General features: G+C 40.5%; 1 protein-coding gene across 1 annotated transcript in view; it reads left to right on the top strand.

Moving 5' to 3' along the window:
* Window positions 1-4,966: 4,966 nt before the first annotated feature.
* Window positions 4,967-13,064, top strand: part of waca (WW domain containing adaptor with coiled-coil a) — a 34,275-nt gene continuing 26,177 nt past the window's right edge. Inside the window, exons 1-3 of the mRNA XM_034862848.1 lie at window positions 4,967-5,236; window positions 5,439-5,469; window positions 6,380-6,572. Coding sequence (XP_034718739.1) covers window positions 5,196-5,236; window positions 5,439-5,469; window positions 6,380-6,572 — 265 coding nt within the window. The 5' untranslated portion in view covers window positions 4,967-5,195. The remainder of the gene's footprint in view (window positions 5,237-5,438; window positions 5,470-6,379; window positions 6,573-13,064) is intronic.

Raw genomic sequence — 13,064 nt, forward strand, 5'->3', positions numbered from 1 at the left:
CTAGCTTTGCTTTGTTTGTCTGATTGTCCAGCCCCACCCTAATGTGTTTCACCTGATGTCTCACCTGTTCCTCATTACCTCATTACCTCTTGTATTTTACCCCGGTGTTTCCTCTGCTTCTTGTTAGATCATTCCAGTTTGTGCGTCCCTCCGTTGTGTCCTGTCAGCCTGTTGCTGTGAGCATTCCAGTCCAGTTATCCCTTGTGAGTCTTCCCGTTGCTTTTTCACCTGTTTTTGTGTTCTTTGTTCCCAGGTCTGTTTCGGACTGTTTTCCCTTGATGGTTTTTCTGTTATCTTTCGTTCCCTGGATTTGGCCTTCCCAGTTCTCCCTGTGACCTTTTGGTAGACTGTTTTTTGCCCATGTGGTTTGCTCTTTTGTTTTCAATAAATGAGCCTGTGTTTGCCCGCCAACCTGCATCTTGGTCCTCCTTCTCCTGCCACCCCATCACATACCACCTGTGTGGAAGCTAGCAGTGAGACATGGAACAACCAAGGGAGTAAGCCTCTCCTCTCTAAGCGCTCTTATGGCGCCATTTTAATGCTACTAAGCACTCACCTGCCGTTAGCATTCCATTGACTGCCGTTCATTTTGGTGCCACTTTGACAGCAAATAACTTTACATCTGAAGCGTTTAAAGACTATTTGTCCGTTGTTTATTTCCAAAGAAACATAACAATGTATAAAAGGCTCCATTATCTTTTACCTCATGTTATGGCTCCGTAGCAGACGTTTTTATAAAATATGCTAATAATTGTGTCATAACCATGCGACTTGCTATCGCATAGTCAACAAATCAGCGTATTGCCAGAAGAAGCTCGCAGACAGTTTCAACTTAAGCTGTTCTGGTTTAATTACTTATGTTAACTAGTATTCTAGTTAGCAATATTTAGCCTGTGCCTATGTTATCTCCCTACACATACCTACACTCTCCGTCTCTGCAAGACTGGGAACCATTGAGATTTTCAACTTTCAGACAGGTTGCCCACATCACATCTGCGTGGTCAAGTTCAGTAGGAGGCCGCCGTAACGCTCAGCCATCAACGGAAATAAAGTGCTTCTAACATCCTTCACTTGTCTTTGTCCAGAACAACGGGATCTGTTGGTTCATTTATTTAACTGTCTATAGGAACAACAGCCAAGAACAAGAGGACGTTGAGCATGAACAGCCTCCACATCATCACGACGAACATGCAAGTCCAACTGAAGGAGCTGAGACAACCAGCAGTCCCAGCCCCGGCAGCTCCTTCACGCTCCTGTCAGATTTAGCACTATGGGGACCCCTGACAGAGACGCTGAGGGAGGAAGTGATCCACAGAGGTTCTTCCCTTCCATAACTGGGCTTCCAGGGTTTCCAGGCTTTCAGTGAAGGAGTCTGGGCTTGGGTGTCAAACCCACTCCCTCACAAAATTACCTACTGAATTTCAGTCTTCAAAACAACAAAGTCGTACCGAGGGAATGGCTGCTTTATTCACCATATACTGGCTCTATTTATTGCCATGCCTGCAAACTCACCCTGTCACCCCAAAACTGACAATATGCCTTCATCAGTGGATGTAGCGATTGGAAACCCTTTGAGAGGATCGGGGATCATAAAACAAGCTTGGAACATAGACAGAACATGTTGTCTTTAATGCAGAGATTCCAAGTCGTTTGCAGATTGGATGCTCTACTTGTCCGACAATGTGAGACAGAACAACAGTACTGGGGAGAGGTACTCAGGCATGTGGTTACTGTCATCAGGTTTTTGTGAGCTACCGGGGCAGCTTTTACAGGGGACATGAACTGTTGAACTCAAGTCATTGCAGATGAAATTAAGCAGGACTCTGTTATCTTTGATTTGACCCCAGATCTTGCGCATGTGGCTCAGCTGACATTTGTATTCCGAGTCGTTAATGCAAGTGGGAAAATGGTTGAAAGGTTTATAAGATTTGAGCCCACCCACATCCACACAGGCCTTAGTTTAGCTGAATCAGTGATAAGCATGGTACGAAACCTTGGACTGGACTTGGCAAACTGTAGTGGGCAAAGTTATGATAATGCTAGCAACATGTCTGGCAAGTACAACAAACTTCAAGCTCAGTGTGCCGTGCTTAAATCTTGTAGGTATTAACTCTATAGAAGACTGCTGGGGAGATGTTGTCTCTTTTTTTTACTTCTACAGTCTCTGTATACATTTTGCAGTGCATCAACTCATTGCTTGAATGTAGTTTTCCAAAAACAGCAACTATGACTTTAGCAATACGTTCAAATCCCTCTGCAGTACCAGGTGGTGCTGTGGAAAAGACTCAATTAAAGCTCTGTGCAGAAATTAAAGAGCACTTAGAGATACATCAGCCAAAATAGCCTTGGATTGTGTTGAAGAGAACCAAACCAAACGCGAGGCCTCTGAGCTGGTTGTTAAACTTGAGAGTGCAATGAGACAGAATATTGGGGAGATTTAAAGCAACCAGTGACAAACTTCAATCAAGTAACACATTTAGCAACTGTTGTGCGGCTTTTTTTGTCCATTAGGTGTGTGTTTATGAGTTCAGTCGTAAAAGGAGGCCAGTTGTAAGGTCCATTTGTGTAATAAAATAATAAGAATATATAGTAGTGCGTCAACAAAAAATGTTGTGGGCCTTGAGTCTTGTTGCCGAGGCCACAGGAAATTGTTGATCATTGGTAAAGCCACTGTATAGCAAAGCGCCGTCAGAAGAATGTGACTTGGTCTGAAACGTTTTTTAAACTTTAAAATAAGTGTTCCCTGGACACAAACCACTAAGAGCCAATTAAAAAGGAGTTCCACAGCATTGCAAGTGAATGATGTAAACCCTATAAAATAAAACATTATGAATTATACTTCTGTTAATGATGGTGCTGCAGCCTCAGAATGGGATTAGAAAGCCTAAAGAACGTTTTGATGAAATAGATTATAGGTCCAATACCATTTCACCAGTAATATTATACTTATGATTAAATATGAAATGAACACACTATATTGGAACTTATGCATTTACTCTTGCTGCAATTTTCTCCAAATTCTCTCTCTTTTGCAGCAACTGCTGTGTTGCTTTTTTAATAAAATATATCGCTGCATGTGGGCATGAGTACTTCTGTTTGTGGTTGTTACCATGGTGAATCGTTTGTGCGTGTGTGTGTGTGTGTGCGTGTGTGTGTGTGTGTGTGTGTGTGTGTGTGTGTGTGTGTGTGTGTGTGTGTGTGTGAATATACGCACGCGCACGTCTGTCTGTGTGAACAAGTTCCAGAAATGTGCCAACAATAGAAGCACCTCCTTTTGTGTCCCTTGTCCCCACAATAAAGTGAGTTGTGTGTCAAAATGCTGAACTGCAGCTTATTTTGTCCTCAGCCTGGGATATGATGTTGGGTAGATTGTCTGGGAACAATGGAGCCCAGCAGTCCGCTTCAGATACTCACTCCTAACATCAATACAACCGGGTCAAAGCCACAAAATGTGAAGAGAATACTCTGCATACACACACTGTTCCATTTCAAAAGCCTAAAAGTAGACTTGCAAATTGTCATTATACTCATAGGATGCTTCCCAATGAACTTATTTGTGGCACCATGTAATGATAATGATATATTTATCTTTTATGATATTTGTTTTGCTATATTTGTATAGCTACTGTCTTACTACTGTTTTATGCTTAACCCTTGTGGTGTCCTCCCGGGTCAAAAACGGACAAAGATTTGACATTTTTGTCCCTTTTTCAGACTTTTTTTTAGTTTTCATTAACACCACCTTACTAGCAATAGTTTTACACTACTTTTTGGAATTCATGGTCAATAACCCTCATTTATGTATGATTATACCTAATATTTGAGTTTAAAAAAGTAAAGATTTTGAATTATTTTGACAAATAGTATCAGATAATAGATCAGAGGAACGTACAGATAAGTTTCATCAGTAACAAAAGTGATTTGCAAAGAGCGTTGTATGGAATCCAATCCATTTTTTGTAGTAAATTGATTAAAAAGAAACCCATCTTTCAGATATAGACAAAAGGGGTCAAATTTGAGTTAATTGAGTTATTTGGGTTAATGTCTTTTTATTTTTATTTTTTAACTTTTTTATTTCAGCTAAAGACAATTAGTACTACAAGTGAGATACTAAAACAAAACCTTCTTTGTCATTTATAATTAATGTGACAATGGAAATAGGGCCCTTAAAAACATGAAATAATTTCATGGGATACTGTATATCTAGAACTACCGATGGGGGTGTGTTGAGATTTGCTGTTGTGCCGATCTCTAGATAAATGTTACTTGCGATGTCACAGTATAACAACCAGATGTCAGGAGAGAACAAGTCGCTACCTGCTGTAGACATGGCCGTGTAATAAGACATGTTGTAGGCCTTTATTGGCACTTAAAACCTTATGATATCTACAACCCTTGTTTGCAAATGAATTAACTGGGTGATTTATATGAACAGTTAAAAATACAATTGTGGATAGAAAATTACAATTCCTCAAACACAAGAGCAGAAATAAAGGGATTTACAAGTTTTGAGACTGCCCCACTACAGCCATTGCATGTCCCGGATGTTGCCATCGGAAGGGGTAGGTGGAGAATGGGGGTTGCAGCACGGTTGCCAGGTCTGTACAATACCCACATTTATCAATCTATGTTGGGGTTTTCCCAAATGCTCGATTTATTTTAAATGTTATAGAAGAAGTCATAATCTAGACATCTGAGAAAGACATTAGAGGTTTTAATACTCCATTCCTATTATTGTTTGTCTTACAATCCCAGTGTAAATATGAATTTATTCTAATATTGTAGTGAATATAATAGTGATACCTGACTGAAACCAAAACAAGTAAAGTTACCCATATATAACTCAACACGCAACACTACCTAGTGTTGCATGACATAATATGATAAATGAAACTTGTCTTAGGAGCCAGTGAATTAGAATGGCGTTCCCATACTGATGAGTGTGTAATATCTGGCAACCCTACGCGCAGTTCCACTGCTACGTTTGCTGAGCATATAGAGACACTGCTGTGTATCTGAGTGGGAGATGGACTGAGTGAGGGCGCTCTTTCGACCAGTGTGCTGCCGATAGCATTGCAATACCCACAAGCTAGCTAGGTTGAAATAATTGACGTTTTTAGGTCGCCGAATCAACTAGAAAAACATAACGTTATTAATCTTTCACATCCCACTCCAAACACACTAACACGGCATTGATGGTAATGTATGCAAGGAAACAACCGAGACTCGGCGATGGGTAAACATCTTTTTAACGTTGTTACTTATTCAGATGTTCATTTTCCTCGTAGCTAGCTACGCTTTGACAATCCGCCATTTTTACTCAAACCAAAATAAGTGTCTGGAAACTTGCACGTTCAGTTGTTGCGGCACTTCCAACTATTTCTCAACATTGACATATGCAGCTTTGTACTGACAACTGCTTTTCTTTATATTTCCAGGTGCGACCGAAGAGATTCTCAGCCCTATCAGGTACTTGTTGGCTAACTGTAGCCTGCTAGCAGCAAATAAGATTAAAATGAACACTCTAGTTCAGGCTTCTGGGAAGCACAACAGGCCCCATTCGGTGCGGAAAATAACGTGAAAAGTAAATGTTTTTATTTAGAATTGACGTCCGAATGCTGCAAATACTTACATAACGTATATATTGTCGAGAAAATACTATATAGCCTAAATGTATTCGTCGAATACAGCTGTTTTGGAAAACGTACTGGCGAGTTTTGTTGCAGCTTAGAGCTAACGTTAATGATAGCCTGTTAATGTTAGCTTGCTTGCTAGCCAGCCGATAAGGGCCTTCTCTCAATCTGGCATTTTACAGGTATAGCTAACTAAACTCTTGAAACATCAAAGTGCTCTAAATATAACCTGTAAAACAACGTATGCACTATTACATTCAAAATATAGCTAGTTGATAAGCAATGACGAATGCGAACACTAGGTTGTCTGATAAAACGTTCTGTTTACTTAATCGTTATCAGAAATGATTACTTGTCAGTAAAGATTAACACAAGTAAGTTATATTGTTATCAAGTAAGAAACTACTACAGCTATACTAACATAGCTAATATAGCTAGTTAGTAATGTAGCACTACAAATAACGGACAGATAAATATGCTGCTTTCAAATTATAAATAATTATCGACATGAATTAGTTTCAGAAATTAATTTCTTAAATATTTAAATTGTGATGCGTAATCGTAAATCAGAAATACTTTATCTTATAAGTACTTTGAACATTGTAGCACTTTGAACAGCAAAACATGGTGTTTAACAAAAAAGAAAGTGTAACACTGGTTTGAGAGAGCTGTTGGTGATAAAAGGATGAAATCATTGTATGTACAAGATGCTAGATTGTAGTGAGGTGTTTGGTTTTTGTCTACAGGCTCTCAAATACTCGTCCAAGAGCCATCCAGGAGGGGACCATCGACATGAAAAGATGCGAGACTCCTCAGATGTCACTCCTCCCTGCAAAATGCTCAGGAAGTCTGACAGCCCTGAAAACAAACACATCGAAAGCACAGGGCACAGCAGAGCAAAGGCTGTCCACACACACCGGGCCAGAGACAGAGATGGAGGTGAGACAAAGTGGTTAGTGAGACCAAAATAGGTTAGGATTAAAACTTTACTTAAATCTCTACAGATAATGTTGTTACTAGAGACAATTCAACTCTGAAGCTTTATTTATCTTCCTTACCTGAGCTTTTACAATAGCTTAATAAATTAAGGTTGAGCGCTGTTGTATCCCCTCACTCATCCACAGTAGTGGAACAATAACCCAACACAGTGGCTGCAAAACGCTTATCTGGACATACATGTTTGATTGGATCACTATTGCTGGCTAAGTTGTGTCTGTAATTAATCAACCTGTTATTAATAGCAAGCTGTTTGATCTATATGCTGAGATTTGGTTGGAGACTACAGTGTGATGCTGCTATAAATGTTATTGTACGTTAGGGCCCAGCAATATATCAATATTATATTGATATGAGGCCAGATATCGTCTGAAGTTTTCCTGGTTTTACAGCCTGCATTACAGTAAAGTCATGTCCTTTTCTGACCTTAGAACTGTTCTAGCTCTTCTATTATTTGCCTTTACCCACTTAGTCATTATATCCACTTTATTGATGATTACTTATCCAAAAGTGTGTGTGTGTGTGTGTGTGTGTGTGTGTGTGTGTGTGTGTGTGTGTGTGTGTGTGTGTGTGTGTGTGTGTGTGTGTGTGTGTGTGTGTGTGTGTGTGTGTGTGTGTGTGTGTGTGTGTGTGTGTGTGTGTGTGTGTGTGTGTGTGTGTGTGTGTGTGTGTGTGTGTGTGTGTGTGTGTGTGTGTGTGTGTGTGTGTGTGTGTGTGTGTGTGTGTGTGTGTGTGCCCTACAATGTTGCCTCGATATTGAGGTATTTGGTCAAGATTGCCCTGCTCTACTGTATATGTACCTAGTGTCAACATAACATTCACATATCAACTATACCTTGTAATGATTCATCCAAACACACAAAAAGCCTATTCTGAGACACAATATTAAATTTGATCAATGAAGTTGGATTTTACTTTAATAATAGTTTTTATACATTAATGCTCATTTTAATTTCCGTAGAAGTGACAGAGTGAGGCCATAGTTTAACTGTCTCACTTTATATATATATATGTATTAGTACAGGCCAAAAGGTCTCACCTTCTCTCATTGAATGCGTTTTCTTTATTTTCATGACTATTTACATTGTAGATTATCACTGAATGCATCAAAACTATAAATGTGGAATTATGTACTTAACAAAAACGGTGAAATAACTGAAAACATGTCTTATATTCTAGTTTCTTCAAAGTAGCCACCCTTTGCTCTGATTACTGCTTTGCACACACTTGGCATTCTCTTGATGAGCTTCTAGAGGTAGGCACCTGAAATGGTTTCCCAACAGTCTTGAAAGAGTTCCCAGAGATGCTCAGCACTTGTTGACACCAGTGACCAGTGACTGTGGAGACGCATCACTCCATCACTCTTCTTCTTGGTCAAATAGCTCTTACACAGCCTGGAGGTGTGTTTGGGGTCATTGTCCTGTTGAAAAATAAATGATGGTCCAACTAAACACAACCTGGATGCATGTTGCTGCAGGATGCTGTGGAAGCCATGCTGTTCAGTATGCCTTCAATTTGGACTAAATCCTCAAGTGTCACCAGCAAAGCACTTCCACACCATTACACCTCCTCCTCCATGCTACATGTTGGGACCCAGGCATGTAGAATCCATCCGGTCACCTTTTCTCCGTTGCACAGACACGGTGGTTGGAACCAGAGATTTCAAACTTGTACTCATCAGACCAAAGCCCAGATTTCCACTGGTCTTATGTCCATTCCTTGTGTTTCTTTGCCCAAACATATCTCTTCCGCTTGTTGCCTCTCCTTAGCAGTGGTTTCCTAGCTGATATTTGACCATGAAGGCCTGATTAGCGCATTCTCCTCTTAACAGTTGTTCTAGAGATGTATCTGCTTCTAGAACTTTGTGTGGTATTCATCTGGTCTCTAATCTGAGCTGCTGTTAACTTGCAATTTCTGAGGCTGATGACTCAGATGAACTTATCTTCTGCAGCAGAGGTGACTCTTGTGGCGGTTTTCCACTGCGTGGTATCTACTCGACTCGCCTCGGCTCTACTCGCTTTTTTTGGTTTTCCATTACGAAAAAAAGGCCCTGGGACCTGCTACCAGGTACTTTTTTTAGTACTACCTCAGTCGAGGTTCCAAGCGAGCCGAGGCGAACCCAAAAGGTGACGTGGAAACCTGCAGACTGCTGGTTGGTCGTCACTTATGACTGCGTTTTAGCAAACAAGAGTGCGGAGTGTGTTTCCAGAACAAACGGGACATTTAAAACAAATCTAGCCGGACACGACAGATTATCCACTTTCTGCACTATTCTCACTTTTCAACGGTTCGGGCTACTAGCGGCTTCATGTCGTTTCCAATATTGCACACTGTTACTTTAAAAACAAGACTAGATAGATAGATGGATGGATAGATAGATAGATAAAGTTTTTATTTGGCTTTTCAAGTAGTGCATCAAACTCTCCCAAACGTCCCGGTCTTCTTCCTCTGCACCCCGTGACAGTGTCCCGCCGGCTCTGCTGGCCCAGATGCATACCAGTCGTTGTCATAAGCCTGTCCGTGACTCTCATAAAGATTATACAAAGCCCAGTAGGTCAGAGCCAGAGATTTCACCGGTCGGACGTCGCCCACCAGACGGTCTGCGGCGGCGGTTTTGCAAAGCGTGAATGCTCTGAAACACACACAGTACACAGCAAACATGTTGGTGTGTAATCATGGTTGCTTAAGTTCATGTACTTTATATAGCGTATAGTAAATACTGACTGCGACGCTGAACACATGCAAATGTTAGCTAACGTTACCAGGAAACTTAACTTACCCTTTTGTGTCGGCGAACAACAGTCATGTCGACGTCTGAACTCCGTTAGAATTCCCAAACTCCTGTTTTTTTAGCGGTGATTTTCGTTGCTTCCTTCAGCTTCTTTTGAAACAAAACGTTTCTTCTGGCTGCGGCAGGTAGCCGACGTGCTGTTGTGAGCCGCGCTGAAAATTACGTCATCACGCGTTGCTATAGTGACCAGCCACGCTGAGGCTCTGCAATGGAAAACGGAAGCATAATGGGCCGAGGCAAGCTGTTACCAGCAGTGGAAAAACGCCATTGGTCTTCCCTCCTGGGCGGTCCTCATGTGAGCTAGTTTCGTTGTAGCGCTTGATGGTTTTTGCGATTACTTGGGGACACATTCAAAGTTTTCTGGACAGACTGACCTTCATTTCTTAAAGTAATGATGGCCACTTGTTTCTCTTTACTTAGCTGATTGGTTCTTGTAATAATATGAATTCTAACAGTTGTCCAATAGGGCTGTCGGCTGTGTATCAACCTGACTTCTGCACAACACAATTAATGGTCCCAACCCCATTAATAAGGCGAGAAATTCCACTAATTAACCCTGACAAGGCACACCTGTGAAGTGAAAACCATTTCAGGTTACTACCTCATGAAGGTCATTGAGAGAACACAGAGCATTTCTATCAAAAAAGCAAAGGGTGGCTACTTTGAAGAAACTAGAATAGAAGGCATGTTTTCAGTTATTTCACACTTTTTTGTTAAGTAGAAAATTCCATATGTCTTCATTCATAGTTTTGATGCCTTCAGTGATTATCTACAATGTAAATAGTTATGAAAATAAAGAATGCATTGAATGAGAAGGTGCTTCCAAACGTTTGGCCTGTACTGTATGTTGTTCTTAAATGTATGCTATATCTATCTATCTATCTATCCATCCATCCATCTATCTCTCTCCCAACCCCATTAATTCTACAAGAGGAAAATATAATATAATTATTAAGGGGCGCCTGTGGCTCAGTGGTAGAGCGGTTAACTGCCAATCGGAAGGTTGGGGGGTTCAATCCATGTCAAAGTGTCCTTGGGCAAGACACTGAACCCCGAGTTGCCCCCGATGCAATGTGTGTGTGTTTATCTGATGAGCAGGTGGCACCTTGTACGGCAGCCTCGGCCACAGTGTATGAATGTGTGTGAATGTTTCCTGTATGATGTAAAAAGCGCTTTGAGTAGTCGTTAAGACTAGAAAAGCGCTATATAAATACAGACTGTTTTGTTGAATGTTAAGGACTGTATAATCTTGCTGGTCTTTAAAAGGTGTGGCCACCAGGGGGCATCGATTAGAATGCAAACAAGATGTTCCTTCTAGGCGTTTTGTTTTAATAACAGCTGGGTTTGAATCTGTGTGGTTTGGTAGTTGCACGCACACAATCTAGGAACTTAGCAATAATTACATCAACACTGTATTATTCTATATCTCTGCACAGTCTTTCGATGTCAGCTCTCTTCAAACTTTTTCCAAAACAGAAACTTAAGCTGTCTTCTTCGGCGAGTAACGCAGTGCCGCTTCTGATTGGCTGATTTTCATCAGCCAGTTTTACCAGCCGGCAGAGGTTGTCCTTTGTCACACAGACCATTTACATTATACCAGGAGCCACCTGGTAAAGAGGCTGTTTCCTCATCGTATTTATATTGGTAACCTGCACTTTCCCTAGCCGTGTTTACAGGGCTATTTCAAGCGTTTATTCCTAAATCATTTTACCATTTTCTACAGCATTTGAACACCGCACTGGGGAAGCTTAATTCACAGGGTTAGGGTTAACTTTGCCCAGCCAGACCAAAGCTGCCGATGGAATGCGATATACACTACTTGCTAGCTCCCGGCAAAGGAGGAGAGCGGGCAGCAATTCCAGTCTAGCTGGGTTTGAGATGCTGCAGCCTCTTCTGAATGTCAAAAGCATCTGTGAACTCTTTGTGGCAGGTGCCAGTGGCTGTTTGTTGATGTTAGAGAATGAATCATTAGCTAGTGCTGCAACCTACATTAGTATCACATTACAAAGAACTGACTCGTGACTTTCATTTTCACAATTTCACTGGCTCAATTAACTTGCTTGACATACTGTTTGACCTACCCCAGGCCATCAGTCCTTTGCTTAAGTTGAACTCGGATGTAGTAGCCTCTCACTTAGGCTAGCGTTAGCTATCCATCAGTAACTGTCACCAGCATTATTTAGCATTTTACCACACTGACTGTAAATAATCACAAATCTTAGGAGCCTTACATCTCAGTTTAAAATTCTCAATTAACCTGCTACACAACAGTTTTTCTTTTATTTTTTATTTTTTTCAAGAGGAGCATAGTCAATGCCAGTCTGGCCCATAGCTTGGAGCCAAGGCCCATCTATCAGGATCTTTTTTAGGACATGGCAAGTGAAAAAGTCTGAGATCAGGGTTTTGGGATCTTTGGTTGGGGCAACCAACTACAAAGCGTGCAACATAAACTACAGCATAGCACTGTTCATTTAAAACATGTTTAAAGTAACAGCTTGGAGATATGTTTAACTTCCTTTTGTTTACATTGGTACCAATGCATAATGCGGGATTGTTTTCAACCAGAAAGGGGCGTGGTAATGAGAACCTCTTTTGAAAGACATTGCTGGTCTTATCTATGCTTTCGCTGTCTTTTTTATTTTTGTTTTTTATGTGGGGCGAGAGTAATGTGTGAAGCTGCTACAGTTGAGTTTCCAAACTGTTTTATGTAGCCGGTTTTTCTGATATATTGATAAAAGATTTTGTAGGACTTATGTTGAACTGCAGTAGCTCCGTGCAACACCTCTGTCTACAACAGACTTCAAAACAACTGAGGATGTACAGTAACACAGTTTTCCTTGCCCGGTAGAGATGTTGCCAGTCAGTGGGTTACTTTGTAGATCAAGCATGTCTGACCCCGAAGAACACAAAGTTAAGGGAATCTATGTACAGATTTTATGAAACCGTGTTGCATTTCATGTTGAGATATTTAAGATAGACTGGTGTCTAAGGCTTCAGATACTGACATATGCGGTTTAAAATACAATACCAAAGTAAGAGCTGTCATTAATTGATCAGTCCTCTGTTATGTGTAGGCAATAAGTGGTAGACTGAAGCAATAAACTGAGGTATTCTTGGTTTAGATAACATCAAACTAGGTTTCTAGTATCTGCTCGACATTTTATTTCAGGTCAGGTGGTTATTATACAATAAGTGATTGTTGGTCAAATACAATTTTGATTTAAAATCAAGGTCAAATTGACAAACTGGTCCTTTACAGAATTGTTAACATGTGATTAACGTAAATCACTGATAGCTTCTACATAACAATCTACAGTGTGTAGAAAAACACAGACCACATTGGATGACTTGTCACGGTTTGTTAGATTACATGATGTCTAAAGATTGTAACAAAGTTAAGCTTAACAAAAAGTAAACAAAGAGATTCATTGTCATCCATTTAATATCTGAAGTTTAGCTGACTCACAACACTTACAGTCGTGTTGTCACTATACCAACAATTTGACTTTGATAACTTCCGAGTTCCAAGATACTAAATACTGAAACAATCCTTGTAATTGAAATTATACTGATTCAATACTCAATACCTAGTAGATCATAAACAAAGTCTTGTGATTTTCCACCAGGAAAGTGTGACCCCTGCA

The sequence above is a fragment of the Etheostoma cragini genome, chromosome 22 (genome assembly GCF_013103735.1).
Source record: "Etheostoma cragini isolate CJK2018 chromosome 22, CSU_Ecrag_1.0, whole genome shotgun sequence".
Lineage (NCBI taxonomy): Eukaryota > Metazoa > Chordata > Actinopteri > Perciformes > Percidae > Etheostoma > Etheostoma cragini.